The sequence below is a fragment of the Equus przewalskii genome, chromosome 31 (assembly GCF_037783145.1).
Source record: "Equus przewalskii isolate Varuska chromosome 31, EquPr2, whole genome shotgun sequence".
NCBI lineage: Eukaryota > Metazoa > Chordata > Mammalia > Perissodactyla > Equidae > Equus > Equus przewalskii.
The window spans coordinates 19,564,744-19,582,692 of NC_091861.1; the positions used below are offsets into that span (position 1 = coordinate 19,564,744).

Genomic DNA, 17,949 nt, shown 5'->3' on the forward strand with positions numbered 1-17,949 from the left:
AATGTCTCCTTAGCAATAATGTTTGCATGTCATCCCAGTGGCCAGACATGCTGGGATAGCCCATATTTTCCATGGTAGTCAGCCTTACAGTGCATGGTATTGGTAACATAATTCTAGCTTGTCTAACTAAGCTTTTTTTCTAACAATAAGCACCTGCTTTCCCCATTATTCCCAAACATGCAATTTAGAGACCATTTGATATTTTCAAGAAGCACACTTATCATTATATTACTTTAAACTTCTAAAATAGCTCAATCTGTTTTCAAACTCAGAAAGCTATAAAGAACTTTGACTAAATTTCAAACGAAAAGCAAAGTAAATGAAAAAGCAATATATATTCTTTTTTTTTGTTTTTTTTTTTGCTGAGGAAGATTCACCCTGAGCTAACATCTGTGCTAATCTTCCTCTATTTTGTATGTGGGTCATCACCACAGCATGGCTGCCCACAAGTGGTATAGGTCCACACCCGGGAGCCAAACCCAGGCTGCCAAAGCAGAGTGTACTGAGCTAACCACTAGCCTACAGTGCCGGCCCCAGAAACTATCTATATTATTGAAGAGAGTTTTTATATAAAAAGAACCAGATTTTGAAGGATCTTATAAGAAAGAATAAATGGAACATTACCATGTCTGATATATAGAGACAATTGAATATTAGCTATACCCAGCATATCGTGTATGTAATAGTGGTAATTTTTAAAGTCATTTTGTCTGGACTTGTCAGAATAACCTTCTGAATAAAAATCATAAGAATCACTACTACAGGACTTATCTGAGACCAAAATTTGATAATAGATAAATTTTTAATGAACAGTTAATAATTGTCTGGTTTCAAATCCTCAGCAAATAAATTTTCATCTTCAGCTTAGACCTCAGCAAATTTATATCTAAAAGCTAGCAAAGCATGTGAATTTATCACTTTTGTGATGAAAGAATCATGTGAGGCTAGATTAAACTTTTGTTTACCTTACTGACTCAATATTATTGATGAGAAAGAAATATTTTTAAGAGTTAATCACAGCAGTTTATACTGAAGTTACTGATTCTTACTCTAAATCAGAATAGATTTCCTTAAATAGTAGCTGTCAAGGATAGGTTTAAAAAGTAATAATGAGGGGCTGGCCCCGTGGCCGAGTGGTTAAGTTCGCGCGCTCCGCTGCAGGCGGCCCAGTGTTTCGTTGGTTCGAATCCTGGGTGCGGACATGGCACTGCTCATCAGACCACGCTGAGGCAGCGTCCCACATGCCACAACTAGAAGAACCCACAACGAAGAATACACAACTATGTACTGGGGGGCTTTGGGGAGAAAAAGGAAAAAATAAAATCTTAAAAAAAAAAAAAAAAAAAAAAGTAATAATGACATGAGTGATCTTTTGTATTCATCTGGCCTATCTTAAGATGATTGTAATTGACTGTTTTGTCTTTCAAATTGGTTAAACAAGAGATGTGTTAAAATGTCTGCATTTCATGGATGCATGAAAGATACTAATAAAACCTGCTGGAGTTCACTCTAAGAGGGAACGTGGGTGCTCAAAGGTATTATTCCACACAGCTTTGCCATTATTCAGACATAACTAGTGCAAAGTTTTTGGGCAAAGTATAAAGATAGCTATACATTTAAAATGTCAGTAATCTGTCCTTGATCTAAAAGTTCTCAAATAAGGAGAGATGTATTGCAAAAATGTGTATGTGTTGGAGAGGAAGCTTGTAAATCCATATGCTATGTCTCCACTCAAAGGTGAGAAAGATGCTAAAACAAATACTTCAGTTGTAAAGAAGATTTAATTTAAGGATAATTTTAAAAGATATGTAGAGTGCTCCTTAAGACATTACTCGAGATTCCTTTTTTCTTAGCTATGATAAATTTCAATTCACAGAGAAAACTGGATTCGCTTCTGTTAGTTCACATTTAAAAAAGAAAGTGCTGTTTTTGAGTGGTTATAAACGATAGGTTGAAACTTTCAATAAATAGAAAAGTGTATATCTTACAAATCTGGAAAACACACATTCCATCATAATTACTCACTCAAGAAAATGCTTGAATTATAATTAACAAGGTATTTAAAAAACTCCATTTGGAGTGAAATTAGTAGTAAGGAACAAAAAATATACTTTCTAGTTGTTGCTGTTGCTAACTGATCATTGGAAATTCCTTTTTGTCTAGATTATTCAATTTTGGAAACTTTAGTCTTCTTCCACAGTATTCCATAGCATAATCTTGAAAATATTACTTATCACATTTATAAAATGTGCTGTAACTTTGTCTTTGTATTTTGGTGACAGGTCTGAATAAATAACCAGAAAATCTATTATTGTAAACTCAAGTAGAGCCATTCAATTTCAATGTCTTGAGTAAGCTAGATTGGTGTATATATTAATATGTTTAGTGTTATATAAGAAAATGTTGAGAGAAGCTTGGGTTAACTATCTTAAGGGAGCATTTCTTAAAACTTTGCTGCATTTATTCAACTTTTAATCATTTTCTTCTAAAAATTTAGATGTTGTTTACCATTATTCCAGAGGTGTTCACTTCTGGAAAAAGACTGTTCCACTATCCCTATTAGCACATTTATAGGGCTGATCTTTCAAACCATCAGAAATGTTACCACACTAAAAACATGAAAGCCACTTAAATATCTTGTCTACCCCAGGAACCTCCTGATTGAATTAACTTTTGTTCTATATTTACTTTAGCTACAAAAGAAGGAGTTTCTGCACACAGTTTTAAATTGCATATCTAAAAGCAGTTACACAAACATAGCTTAAAAGTACGTGCATATCAAAGATATTACAAATGACAGACACTAATTATACACAACCTGTATGCACATATGTGATTTTGCAACACAATACTTGAGTGAATCCATGCTTCAATTTTTAAATTTATTCTTTTATTTGATTGAATCACTTCTTTGCAAACTGGCTTATGTTTGTGGACATCATCTGAAATGTTTTAAAGATTATATTTTTTGGTGGTGAGAGTGAATGTTTAATGACTCCATAAACTAACAGTGTGTTTATAGACTGGCTACTATCTGACATTGAAAATCTAAGATGCGTGCTTACTCAATTTTGGTCTTTCCAAGGTTCGATTGTTTTTTAATAGTGCAATATTCTAGAGATAGCTTTTAAAATTAACAAAATGCAAGACTCCAGAAAAGTTAATAAAAAACAGCTCAATCCTGATGAGGTTGGCTGATATTCACAGAAGTCAGGGAGACTAAGTCTATCTATAAGTATTCTTTTACAATAAATCTATAATGGAATTTAAATGAAACACACCATTATGAGACAATAAATTTTCTATAGTAGGGAGTTACAATACATTCAAAGGTAATGGTAAGATATTTATTAATTTAATCAATGAATGTGTATTTTATAGATTTAATTTGCTGGAACTATAATATGGTAGCTTCTTTATTAGCAAATAAAGTAAATTTGTTAGGCTTTGAGTGCTTTTGAAGGCATCCACATTTGAGTAAATTAGGGTCTAGGTATTAAAACAAATACTCTTAACAAAATAATTATAAGTAAAAATAGGTCACGCTGAGGATAAACACCATTTTTAACTCTAAACTTAATAAAAAATAAACATTTTGAGAAATGATGAATTGTGTTTAAGAAACAACAATAAATATAGTAGAATAAGAATCTACAAGATTTCTTAATTTATTAGGTTGCGTGTCATTTTTCCATGCCTGAATTTATACTTTCTTGATTAAAAATGAACATTTAAAAAGTCAACACCACTATTTATTTCATGATAAAATATCTAGTAATCCACTCAGCTCATTAAAAATATATTAGTTATATCTTTCAGTCTTGAGGAGAAAGAAATTGGTTAGAGAATCATAATTGGGTTTATTTCAATTATTAGAGCATCTACTAGTTTACTCATGATTTTTTACTTTGAGTAGGAAATTGAGGAATATCCCAGAGCTATTTGCATGAATGCTTTATTTCGAACATTAAGTAAAGAAGAGTGGATTCATAGCTTATGAAATAATTATCTATGGAGACCTTGTAACTGGATAGGTCTGCAAATGAGTAACTGGATATAAACATTCTTGATAACTCATCAAATATGCTTGAAATGATGGTGATAAAAGCCTTAAAATGTTATTGATGTGGGTATTTGATGACCAGTATAAAATGGTTAGAGTGGTTATTTGATATCACTAAAAAAAGTTTTTAAAAAGCTGGGCCAGAACTTCCAGGTATATTTGCAGTAAAAAGGCCATTAGTGTTCACAATTATATGTCATCTTCAGGGAACCCTTTTCCCTTTTCTATAATGGAATAAACACTATTACACTAGCCCCTTCTCTTAAGAACCAAGATCATCCATTAACAATCAATAATATTCAAACACAAATTATTTTTTTCTTTTGCTCTTCTTTAGAACTAATGAATTGCAAACATTAAAATCATAAAATGTACCAGTGCATGGAGAAACTTGTCAGAGTTATACTACTACATGTCTAAATGAAATCATCCACGTAGTTGCTAAATTAAAACACCAACAATGCCAGATGTCACCTAAGTAATTCTGGTAAGCTGAATGTGAGTTTATAAAAGATGTTAGAAATGAAAAGTCTGACATTTTTTGAGTTTCTCCGTTTTGAAAGTTGTTACATGAGAATATTTTGATCTTGTTTTCCATGAAACTGACAGTGGTCACCATGTTAATAATATAAATCTGCTGAGAAATGAGACTTTGTTTTCACTAGATGACACTAAGAAATCAACCAAGAGCAATTATTTTGTAGAAGTGACTATTATCCCAGAACTTTGTCAGAGCCAAGGTAAACATAATGGAAAGAAGACCTAATGTGCCCTCAGGAGTGTATTCTTTAAATGTTGGCTTATTTTTTAGCTACATAATATGAAAACAAAAGATACATTATTTAAACTCATTAGACACCATGACACCATAAACCAAGAATATCTGATACTAATAATTTGAAAAGAAGTTGGGTCAATATTACTTCTTCCATAGAAAGAGAACTTTATCCAAAAAGACCAAAAAAAAAAAAATCAAACATAAATGGTATGTTTTCAAAACATATTTTGTTTTCATAATATTTGTCTTTTTAAAGCATCCTCATCTCTTATGAAGTTTATCTGCAACAACTCTGTGAAGTAGACAATGTTGTGCCCAGACGAGAAATGTGGAAAATAAATGAAGAGTGGTCAAGAAATGTTACTAGGATCACATTAATGAGGTAGAACTAGAATTGAAATTAAGGAAGGAACCCCAGATCTATCTTACTCTACTTCTCACAATAACCCACGACTAGGAGAAGAGAAAAGTGTTAAGAATCTTAGAAGGGTACTTCCTTAATCATAATCTTACTATCCGAGAATGCCTTTGGAATATTTTTTAATAAAATATAAATTTGTGCTAACCTTGCCACAGATTGGTGTTACATTTCTGTTCATGTCTGAACTTTTAATACTAATATCCAATTTTCTAAATTACTAAAGTTTTAGACACTTATTCTAGTTAATGACTGCTCATTATATAGATAATATCAGAAAAATCAAAATAACAGGAAAAAAAGGAAATTGAAGCATAGGTTGATAATACAGCATCAAAGTTTTGAAGTCCTACCAGTTGAGTTGTTTGCACTTGAAGAGAGAAAGACACAAAGGCACTATTCTGAAAAGAAATTCCACTTTTATTCAAAGAACACACAAATCTAAGAGTAAGACAATTTTATGTATGTAGATATGTATATGGTACACAAATGCACACACTCTTTTAGAGTCCCAAAGGTTTCTTCTTATTTAGATTTGACTTACTTAACTATTTTATATCAATTATTTTGCTTGCAGAAAATCAAGATGCACTGTATTTTATAAAAATGTACATTGTCATAATGTTGAATTTATTAAAAGAAAATATCTCATGAGATGCTGGAATCATATCTTATCTGATTAAATAATAAATGAAATCAATCGTATATGGTATTACATCTATTACATTTGGAAACAATATTCAAGCAATGTAGATTTAAAATAAATACCTCCTCCACTCACTCAACAATGGAGATATATATATACATACACAAACACAGAATGAACATATTCACTACAATAAAACTCCAGACGGTAAAATGCTAAAGAACTGAGGAACTGGAATTGATTGACAAATTACCCTCTCCAGTGGAGTTAAAACTATCTCTTGCACCAAACTAAGAAAAGCACTATAACTTTGCAATCTTAAGACCCAAAGTTGCAATTATCTTTCTTATTTCTTCTAGATGTTATCAGTGAGCTTTATAAGCAGAAAAATTATTGATCAGGCATCCACATTAATAAATGTAAGTACTAAAAATATTTCGAGAGAAAATCTTAAGGAACACATTTTCCTAGAGGAGAAAAAGTGTTAGAAATAAATAAAATAGTTCTGGGATTGTGTCATTAATATTTTTTGCTTCACTGTGTGGGGACTCTAGATTCCTTCAACATGTAAGCAAAACAGAATAAAATATCAATAGTAATAACAAAACTTATTGTAGCACTTAAAATTTCTTTTGTCCTTTTAATTGAGTTTTTTCTTAAGTCAGATAGTGGAAGAAATCTATTGGCTGCTAAAATCACACATCTACAAAATTTGGAATTTAAAAAGGCTTTATTGATGGGAGGTCTCCCATAATTTCTTAAATTTGTTAGATTTTATTTTTTAGTTTCCAACTGGTTTCCGGAGCCCAAAGATTTCTATACTGGGGTCATAGATAACATTGCCTTAGGGCAAGCTCTTTTCTCATCTTATTTGACAACCTAACCCACCCTCACCCCACGGATTTTTTTTTCTTTTTTTGAAATTGAGAAAATAACATGAAAATACACACGAAACATTTCTCTCAAGTAGTCAGAATTGAATTGCTAGGTGAAGATGCCCTTAATAGTTCTCCAACTGTCCTTTATATATTAAGGTCTGTGACCTTAATAAGAAGCCATGTTTTAAGGTATTTCTGTAACTCTTATCTTACATACTCATTAGGGTTATGCATTCCTTGCTCCAACTCTTTACCCCCCTCATTTCTTCCTCTCACCTCGGCCCAGTTTAGGATTTCGTTTTGACACCGGTAAACATTTAAATGAATGCAAGTCGAATATTCAAATAACTGCATGCTAAACATTGAAACGGCTTTAAACGATTCATGAATGTGAATATTAAGAAGTTATGCATCATAGCTGAGCCATCTGAAAATACATATAATCTATCACTTGAAACAAAGATAAATTATCACGGGATGGGTCAAACATAGGTTCTACGATCGTCAATAAAATACAGACGTTCGGTCCTTACCTGCTTAACTGCATGATGACAAATCTAAATAGCACGCAAAAGAAAAAGTCCCCAAATCTGAATCATCTGTCTTCGAAGCTGCTGTGACAGTTTTATACCCTGGTGCCGTCTTCTCTGCTTACATACATCTGACTGGCTAGAATATTTGTAAGCAACAGTAGGGTTATTTCGCAACCCTAGTCACCTCTTCCTCTTTTCCAGCCTCCGGTTGGCATCTCACACAGCTGGAAACAAACATCTTATCCTGGGAGACAGAGCCTCCCCAGCGTTTCCTAGCCGGATTCCCATTAAAAGGAGGTCCCTGTTCTAAATGGCTGATCACGTACTCGACCTGGTGCAAAGTAAGACGCTCTCTGGTTCAACTCTTGGGGACTAGGACAACAGCCGTCAGAGACTTAAACTCTGCCACTGCTTGGCTGCAGAACCAGAAGTCACCAGGCGCCAAGAAGCACCACCCCCTCTCCGAGTGGACGCCGGAGGAGAGCGCTCCGGTCCCAGATCCTCCTACCTCCCACCCCGCCCCCAGAAAAAGGGAAACGGAAAAATAAAAGCCCAACTTGAAAGTGGCTACGAGACAAGCTAAACGGCTCCCCACCCTCCCTCTTTGCTTTTAACTTCAACCTTCTATGCCCAGCTCTAGCTCCGAGTTGAAATGCAACTCTCTCTCCCCCACCCCAGCGCCCTCCAGATTCTTGAGAGTTGGGGAAGGAGGAGAGGGAAGGATGGTCAGCAATACTTGAACACAGAGCCTGAGAAGCCAGTTAGCAATCCTAAACCCAACCAGGCGGTGGGATGGAGGCTGTGATTAGGGGTTCATAAAGCAGGCACGCTGAAGAGCCGTCATTTATTAGACTTAGGCAGAGCTCATTCTAAATAAATAAGAAATCGATCAGTGAAAACGCAGAAGGGCGTTGATAGGAGATTCCAGAGCTCCCGAGTCTACTCTTGCACAGAAAAGAGGTTTTTGCTCAAGTTTGGCCAGAGGAAGGCTGGAAATGGAGCTTTAAGCAAGGATGGAAGCCCCCTGGCGCGCCCCACGCTCCAGGGCTGCAAATGCCTACCAAGCCAGCACACCGCCGCCGCAGGGGCTGAGTGCGGAGCCTGCGCTAGCGGGTCAGAGTGCTGGGCACAGTCCTACCCGCGCGGGTCATCCCCACACCCAGCACCAAGTCTGGGGCCAGCCGGTCAACCAGGCACCTTGTCCTCCGCGCTCCCTGCGCCCAGGTGGCTTAGGCGTTGCCATGAGCTGCGGAGAAATCTCCAGGCAGAGTCGCCTGTTGATAGCCCTCTGGTTCAAGCGTCCTTGGCTGACGGAGCCCCTAGATGTAAATTTCCCCATCACAAGCTGGAGTTTGACGTTATATACAGCAAAACGCACTTACCTAAATACCGTACGTCTGTGCCTTCCTGGAGTAGACTAGGTGAAGAAGGAAAGATCTGACTGCGCTGAAAGTTGGGGGTTTTTTTCTTTCTTTCTTTTTTTTTCCCTCCCTCCACCCCTGCGCAACAGCAGCAGTCGTCCAAAGAGATTATTTGAATTGGTGAATTATGCTAAGCCCTCGTTTCTTCCACTGAAGTCACGGACGCTGATGGCACTTGCCAGGCAGGACCACCAGTCCGGGAAGGAGACCAGGTAGTAGCTAGTGACGGGTGAGGGGCGCCAAGGGGTACGGGCCACAGTCCCAGCCCTGTTCTCTTGGTGGGAGCCAAGAGGGGAAAGCCCTTGAATCCTGAGCCTGGGGGGTGGGGTGACGCTGCAGCTGGAGTACTTTTATGTCTGGAAGCTAAAAGGGCTTTTGAATTTATAAAAGCACTACTTAGGTTGTCGCGTCAGCCATCAATGACGACAGAAATAGTTTTTTCCGAGAAATTAAAAAAAAAGAAAAGGAAAAGGAAGAAAGAAGGAAAGAAAGAAAAGCTTAAACAATAGGTTCGCACCTCCATCCATCAGAATAAAGAGAGATGTTGTAGAAATCTGGAACTTGTTCTTACTGGGGGGTGGTTCACAGAGAAAATCCTAAGCCTTTATATGCATTAGAGATTACTGACATATGCAAGTCTGGTATTTAATGAATACTGTGTTCTTGTCAATATATGAAGTAAAAGCAAAGATTTAAATGTTTCTCAATGCACCCATACCTAAAGAGGAAGTGATAATCAAAACTGTCAGTTGACCCCATAAAAAAATGTTTATAAAAGCAAAAAACACTGACCACATTAATGTACTTATTAAAAATTGAGTCTAGGAGTTGGACAACTCTGAAGAGTAAGGCAATGAAATTTTTTATGTATAGTCTGCCCCTGAATTTCAATTTATTAGAACCAAGGTAATCAGTGCCTTCTTCTGCTAGCTCTCTTCCTCTGAAATGAGCACTCCATGTCCAATTAACTGTTCACCAGCTAAATTCACAAAATCAGAAATGTATTCCCAAATATGATGCCTGCATTGAAATACAATGCCAAAATAATGTGTTCATGTGTGATTCGAAATGTTCTAAGAAAAAATGTTGCACTCAAAACTCACAGTCCTGTTCTTACCATCCAGTGGCTTTTAGTGCTTAACGTCCTGCTAAACCCATAAAAATAGACTTTACAAGAGTCCTCCTTCGGTCATGTAATTGCTTACAGTGAACGAATTCTGACCCGAACAACCTTGTGAAGATCAGAGACTAGTGAACTTTCCCAAACCCTGATATTGTCAGAAGGTTTCTGTTAAGCTCACTCTTAGATAAACATAAAATTTAACCTTTCAAATGGCACAAGAATGTGTGCCAAGAAGCATTAATGGCGGGGGGGGGGGGGGGAGGGATGGTTACTGTTTCCTATAACCGGTAATATAAATGAGGACAGAAATAAATAATGTAAAAGGTGATGGAGTAATTCATTACATGGACTATATCTCAGTAGCACCATTGCAACTAACATACTAGTTAATAAACAGGGTCATATAGATCTTTGAGTTTTCAAAGTAACAAAATGAAAAAAAAGAGAAATCTTTTTTTTGAATAGACAAATCTAATTAAAAATAACACTAGCGATAAGTTTCTAAGGACATATAAAGAGAGTAACTTACCAGAGGAAATTCCAGGAGGCAAGATGACTGTGAGAAATATACATCCAGGATTCACACAGATATTCCATGATCTTCCAAATCAAGGTACAGTGATAGCTACAAGGGGGTGGAACTTTGAAATAATCAGCAGTTCCCGGTGGCATGTAACCAAGTAAAAACCAGTCACAGGGAGAGCCACAAATTCCCAAGGAAGAGAAGCAAAATGTGAAAGAGGTGCCTCTTATTATGAGGGGACGGGGGTGAGGGGAAGTTATTTGTGGTGATCCTTAGGCAGACAGAGTGCAAATTTACAGATTGTACATCCCCAAACAGTGGGGAAAATCAGGAGCCCGGAGAGCAGGAGGTGGGATACGGATAAATCTGCAAAGAGAAGTCAAAGGATGTGTTGAAGACAAGGAGATAAAGAGAGAACTAGTGAGCAAGGCTGTAGTCATCCTGAAAGATACAGCAGCCAGAATGATTTAGGCTTCTGGGAAGCATCCAATGAGAATTCAAGAGGGCATTGCTTCGGAAATCCTGTTCCGATCTTGCCACTCTCAGTTCTTTAAGAGTTACCTGCGTTGGGAACATTATCATTAGGATTAATAGTATTCCATCAGTGCATTTCACAAGGATTTCCCTTGAATCCTCCTCTCGCTCGCAGAGACAGAAGGAGGCGCAGTGAGGAAGCCTGACACAACCAACTCTCCCCCCTCCCAAATAAACCACTAGGGTCACTTTAGGATGACCAAATCATCAGCGATTCACACTGAAGGGGGGAATCGGAGGGCTGATGATGTGGAGGAGGCCGAGTCGCTGGGCGCTTTCGGGGCGCTGTGCCCGGAGGCTCAGGCCAGGGGACCGGGAACCTTGGTTAGAGGCGGCCGCGGAGGCTGCAGGAGCCCACACAGGTCCTGCTTTCTTGGCGAGTCCTGCTGCCCGCGACTGAAGGCAATTGACTTCCATCCGCAATCTCAGCTCCAAACGCCTTGCTTTAGAAGCTGGGGGAGCCGTCCCTGGGGGAGCGGGTGGCAGGCTGTGAGGCTCCCGCGCCCCCTCTGATTCCTGCACAGTGCCCAAGGGAGAGTGTGCTAGAAATGGCTTGGCTGCCGAATGCATTATCTTGCCATTTTCGTATCCCGATACCGCACAAACGATCGCCTGATCGATCGGGTAAGATTAGCCTGATTCCTTCTCCCCCTTCCTCTCCACGACCCCATGCCTTCTCCAAGTCCAAATCCTAACCCCCCCAAAACCCAAATCCTCCTCCCTCCCTCTCTCTCTCTCTCTCATTCAATTCAGGAACTTCCTTTTCCTCTTTGAAACATACTTCCCCTGGGGAATTGCTGGTGTGACAGAGGGGCTGGGAATTCTCTTTGTAGATGATTTATATTTCGGTTGTGAAATGACTCCCCCGTCGCCACTCCCGGTACCCTCCTTGGAGGCGATCCCTCCCTCCCCAAGGGTTCGCTCTCCGAGCTTGGATCTGGATAAAGAGCGCTGTGGGAGTCTTTTGCCCTCTACTCTGTCTCCCTCTGGACCCTGAAGCTTAAGCATTATCCACTCTCTCTCTTCTTTAGAACTAGGAGGGAAAGGTAGAGTGGAAATTGATTTCTGGCAGAGACTGAGGCGCCGAATGATAGAGGGAATAAACATTTGCCCTGGATAAAAATGTTCTTGGTAAGTAATCTTATTTTCTGCGGTTGAAAAGGAAACGCATTGCTTCTCACGGCCCCATCCCCCACTCCATTCATTTATTTGCTCTCTGTATGTCAATCACGAGCTGGGTCAGTGGAAATTTTCTTTTGCTCCTTCCTAGGAGAGTAGTAGCATGTAAGGGTGAATTTGAAGTCGGGACTTTAAGGAGGCAATATGAAGGTGTAAGGTCCTTCTCCCACATTCAAAACTCAAACACAGGTAAAGCAGATTCCTATTTGCTTGCTAAATGGGTATTTAAATATCTCCCTTATTTCTTACTAACTCTTTCTTTTCTGAAAATAAAGAAAATAGTTTCAGGTAGCAGCGCCGTGTCTACGCTTTTCCTATACCTTGGCCGCGTTCTAAGATATAATGTTCTTTCAGTTCCAGAAATGAAAATGTGCATGTTTCACATTTTGCTAGTTTAAGTTAAAGCTATAGAAGCCTTTTTACTAATGTGTGCATCTTTGTTCCATTTCTTGCACAAGATACAGATTACTAGCATCCAAAATAGTTATTTGCATGTTGTGGTGATACCTATAAATTCATAAAACCCTCTTGTATTCACGAGGCTATAGCACCCCCAGCCTGTACATGCTCTTTACATGAAGATGGGTAGTTGTGGGAGAGGGAAGAAGTGGAATAGCTCTTGATTGGGCTTACAGCACATCTCTAAGTGTGCAGAATAACAAATCTTGCAAACGGTGTGAACTTAGTTTTTCAAGTGTAAGCTGACCATTTTGGATGTGAAAAATTAAAGGAAGCTTGCTCTAAAGGAAATCATGGCAGTCTGGGGTTATAGAATATATTTCACTCGTAAAATATTCATATTAGATTTTTTCCCTCCATTGTTGTCAATCCTCCCATTGTGAACCCCTTATCCCCAAATTTTAATGATCAAGAATAAGCTAATTGGTACAAAATTTACTGCTGATGCAAGCAAGATGTCCTTAACCTCATCTAGAATATCTGTATTGAAATTGCATGGCTAAGAATAGACTTCATTTCAGGTGATCAGTTTTACAGAAATCACAGTAAGGAATCCCAGAAGAGAGATAGCTAAGTGGCGTATTACAACAGCAAGGCAAGCTGCGCATGTGCACGAGCATCTATAGTCTTTCTTACTATTAGAACTGGCAAGAGAAAAAAATTTCAGTATGGACATGTTTGTATAACTTTTTTTTTTTTTTCTCTCCTTAGGCTGTATTCCAGCCCTAACGATGTCCTAGAGCAGAAGTTTTTCTTCAGTCGTCTCATTTTACCAAAAGGATGATCTCTGTGTATGTCTCTGTGTTTTACAGAGGCTGACAAGCCTGTTATGGGAATCTTAGCTCCATCCATCCATAAGGAGGATGAATATCCTGAATTACAGTCATCACAAATACAATCTTAGCAGTTGTAATATATAGAGAACATACTTTTCATGTAAGATCTCAATATGCTGCCTAAACCTACTTACCTAAACTACTGTTCAAAGAAATACAGTTTTTTGCTGAGGACAAAACTTGACAAATTAAAAGATGTAAGATTAAAATTTTTGTTTTTTATTAAATTAATTTTTTTAATGTGGAAGACTCCCCCTGAGGTAACATCTGTTGCCAATCTTCCTCTTTTTGCTTGAGGAAGATTGTCCCTGAGCTAACATCTCTGTCAGTCTTCCTCTATTTCGTATGGCGGCCTGGGGGCCATCAAAGTGGAGCTCGTGAATTAATCACTATGCCATTGGGCTGATCCCTGAAATTTTTATTTTCTATGTGAAATAAACATGAGGTTATTGTTCTTTCAAATATTTGGAGAAAAAAAGTACAGTGTAAAACATTAATTTTGTGACCCATGGCTCCTTAACTTTAAAATAGTTTATAGCACTGAAAGTTTATTAAATGATTTAGGTATTTGAGCATTATTTTAAGACATATGATTACATTTGATCAACCTCAAAATTCAAGTGTAGAGTCTACAAAGCTTGTTTGTACTTAGACCTCTTTCAAAGGTTACCCATTTTAATTTTATGTTGAGTATGCCCTTTTGGGGATACTCTCAATTCATACCTAGTAGTTGGCACTCTAGCACATTTTGTATTACTGGTAATGCTTTATCTACTACCCTGGCTCCTTCTTTTAAGTATACGAGTACCACCTAATATATTTGTTACTTATTTATCCACTAAAATCTTTAATCTAAAAGCAACGTTCAAGATATATTAAAGAAATTGTGAACCAATTTGCTTGTGAGCGAAAATGTCAATATGCCTCAGATTATTTTAACCTTAAATCACATTCATAACAAAAATGGGTTGTAGTAAAGCAAGTAAATTCAAACGGTTCCTTACATAGAAAAGAGTGTCACGCAGAACACACATTTATGCATATACAATTGCCCTCATTAGAATATTTAAATTTATTCATCTTAGTCTCTTTGCTATGTGTTTATTTTGGTTTTAGAGCTTTCTCTTTGAAAGTATCTAAAGTTTCTTAAATATCGAAGCGTGCAAGCATCTTCACGTCTTGCTCCGTAAGACCAATATGTTGCTGAATAAACTGAGCCAACATATTTGAATCTCAAAAAAAGTATGTTGGAACTTGAAGGAACTTAAAAGATCATTTAGTTTAACTCCTTCATTCTGATGAAGAAATTGAGAACCAGAGAGGTTGATTAGTGTAATCGTACACTAACTAGTGACCCAAGGAACTCTAAATGTGGTTTTCCTAATTTAGCTAGTATTCATTCTAAATCAATTAAATCTATTACTAGCTGCTAAAACAGATATTATTTGAGATTGGGATAAGGAATAAAATAGAGAAAGAAACAATAATACAAAGATGAATAAATTGCAGCCTTCTTGGAGTTTATTGTATTGATAACTAATACTCTTTATTGTTGAAAATTTTTGTTTCCCACCATGCTTCACCCACCCCCCCCAACCCTGCCTCAATGATTGGGGAACATTTCATGATATAATTTTACTTTCTCAGGAAGGATTCTTCATTTTTTTTTTGAAGATTCTTTTTTTAATTTTTTTCCTTTTCCTCCCCCAAAACCCCTGGGTACATAGTTGTGTATTTTCAGTTGTGGGTCCTTCTAGTTGTAGCATGTGGGATGCTGCCTCAGCATTTCTTGATGAGCAGTGTGTAGGTCTGTGCCAGGGATCCCAACTGGTGAACCCCAGGCTACTGAAACAGAGCATGTGAACTTAACCACTATGCCACCAGACTGGCCCCTCAATAGGCATTTAATGGATGAAATTCAGTACTTCACCAAACTTTCCCTCTTTACATTCTTACAAAGGTTTACTGCATTTAATTTTTATCCTATGTTTATAAATGTTACTAAATGACAGCATTCTTCAAAATTTTTTCTCAATATTTGACATATATTTGGCCTAGTAAACTGTGTTAAAAATAATGACTCTGCTACTGCATGGGACTTTATAATTTTATAAATACCTTACTGTTAACTATATTAATTTAATCCTCTCACCATGCTGTGAGTTAAAGCATTTTGTTTCTTCAAAAATAAGACAAATGAGGTTTGAGGAAATTGGAGCACTGTTATTCCTTACTAAAAGTAATAATTGAGTTCTTTTTATTCACTATATTGCATTTTCTAATTTGTTGGAGGGAAGAAGAAATATAATGGAAATATCAAATTATTTATTAATTTTATTAGCAAATTATTTATGTAAGTATAAATGCTTCATCTATCAACTTTTGCAAGTAAAATATATTCATGGAAGAGTGAAATGTTTCTAATATTACAAGCTGAATTATAAAACTATCAGTTTATGTAACATTTTGTTATTCAGAGTTCTCAGAATTAAGATTTTTGACAATAACGAAAATAGTTATTTTCTAAATTATTTGTACTATCCAACTCCATTCATTAGTATAGTGACCAAAATATGTTCATTGGCATAATGGTTCTATGTATTAATGCACTGTCAATTGACATGTATAACGCTGCATAATTTTTGAAGTAACTTACAAAAATAACAATTTTCAAAACATTCAAGGAAGTGATCAGACCCAACTTTCTTATAATCCTTCCTTGTATCTGTATTTCAATGATTATTCACTGTGGTAGAAAGAATAACAACTCCCAAAATGTCCACATCTAATTCCCAGAATGTATGACTAGGTTACCTTCTATGGCAAAAGGAACTTTGCATATTTCATAAGGTTAAGGACCTTGAGATACAGAGAGTAGCCTAGATCAGCTGCATCTGCCTAGAGTAATCACAAGCATCCTTACAAGAGGAAGGCAGAAGGATAGAGTCAGAGAAAGAGATGCGATGAAAGAAGTAGTTGAAGTGATGGGGAAGCGTTAGCCAAAGGGTGCAGGTAGGGCACCTCTAGAAGCTGGAAGAGGGCAGGAACCAAATTCATTTCTAGAGCTTCCAAGAGAAGTGAAGTCCTGCTAACCCATTATAGACTTCTGACCTCCCAAGCTGTAAGTTTAATAAGTTTGTGTTGCTTTCAGATACCATGTATTTGTGGTAATTTATAACAGCAGCAACAGAAAACTAATAGAGCCAGTCATTCAAAGAGTTCAAAAATAAGTAGTATGGTCTTTCCTCTCTAGGAACTTGATGACTTAACAGCAAACTCTTGCTTCACGGCTATTCCATTCCTCCAGGTAGTGGACAAACCACCATTTTTCATCAAGAGCCAAGTTGATCCTTCCAACTTGCTTACATAGGAAATGGATAGGAGCCAAGATGGGGAGAACTGGACATCGAACTAGTTTCCAGAAATAAACTAATAATTCAAGGACTTCTAATATTACATAGGTTTATTCATTTAGAATGTACTACTTAGCAAAGAGTCTTACACATATTAGCACCCAATACATGCTGATTTGTTTATAACAAATACTGATATAGGTGTAAGGAAGTGAATAATGATCATGAAATTTGAAGATTATATGAAACATATATGATATGAAGAAAAACTACTAAACACAATAAGATTAAGTGCAGAAGCCAGTGGAAATTGGAAAAATATTAAAAGAAACTTGAGATCTAAAATGAGACCATAAGAGACTGACTGACAGGGAGTGGGAGGAATTTTATTTTCATGAAAGGATTGATATGAAGCAATTGGAGCGTTTTCTCCTTGTATTTTGTACAATATTGCAATCAAGAAAAGAAGCTGAACATTTGCTTAATTAGGATGCATCATTAATTTTAGTGTCTCATGGATCCTAAGGCCTTTCACCCCTTTAACGAAAATAAAAAGAAACTAAGCCACTTGATTGCCAATTCTCTTGGTATCTCTAAATCTCTCTAATGCTCGTACTTTCTATTCTGAAGAAATACATACCTTGTAGGAAGATGAAAAATAATCCCTCACATTGATCATGGAGTTTTGCCTCTGAGGAGAAAATATGAATTTACAGACAAAAGCAATTTTAAGAGACTATATAAAATGAATTCATTTCATATTTATGGGAGAAAACCAAGCCTAAAAGTCAATTCAACAAATATTTATTGAGCTTTTATTCAACAATCATTTATTGATAGTATAACGTGTAAGAACAAGGTTCTAAATGTTATAAGGATATAAATATAAGTAAATTACAGTCTTTCTGTTGTGGTAGGGGGGTCAGGGGAGTATACCGATAACTATAAAGGTCTTTTTGACCCCATCCTACACCCTATTTGCATCATCAATCATCCTCTTATTAGACAGAACAATTAATTTATTGAATGTCATCTGTGGGCCAAGCACTTCTTAGGATAATGTGCTAAACACAATAACAAATGTCAGGAACCTCAAGTATCTTACAAATATTGACACAACCATCATAATAACAACAACAAAAGAAAGCAATAAATCTAGAGTTGAATAATTGCTGGTGTCCTTAGCCTAGCCGTAAGGTCTCCTC

General features: G+C 36.9%; 1 protein-coding gene and 1 long non-coding RNA gene across 9 annotated transcripts in view; one reads left to right on the plus strand and one right to left on the minus strand.

Annotated features, from left to right (window-relative positions):
- BRINP3 (BMP/retinoic acid inducible neural specific 3) overlaps positions 1-10,996 on the minus strand; it is a 394,820-nt gene extending 383,824 nt beyond the window's left edge. For 2 of the 8 annotated variants that reach the window (XM_070602590.1, XM_070602593.1), the window contains exon 1: positions 10,390-10,821. In XM_070602590.1, the coding sequence (XP_070458691.1) occupies positions 10,390-10,532 (143 nt within the window). In that variant the 5' untranslated portion in view covers positions 10,533-10,821. Of the gene's footprint in view, positions 1-7,316; positions 8,607-8,698; positions 9,040-10,389 lie in introns of those variants that run through there. The other 6 variants (XM_070602587.1, XM_070602589.1, XM_070602594.1 and 3 more) reach the window with 6 other exon arrangements.
- Positions 10,997-11,401: 405 nt separating this feature from the next.
- On the plus strand, positions 11,402-17,311 carry LOC139080687 (uncharacterized). The gene is made up of 3 exons (XR_011535392.1): positions 11,402-11,541; positions 11,949-12,048; positions 13,267-17,311. It is a non-coding gene; the product is annotated as an uncharacterized lncRNA (long non-coding RNA).
- Positions 17,312-17,949: the final 638 nt, after the last annotated feature.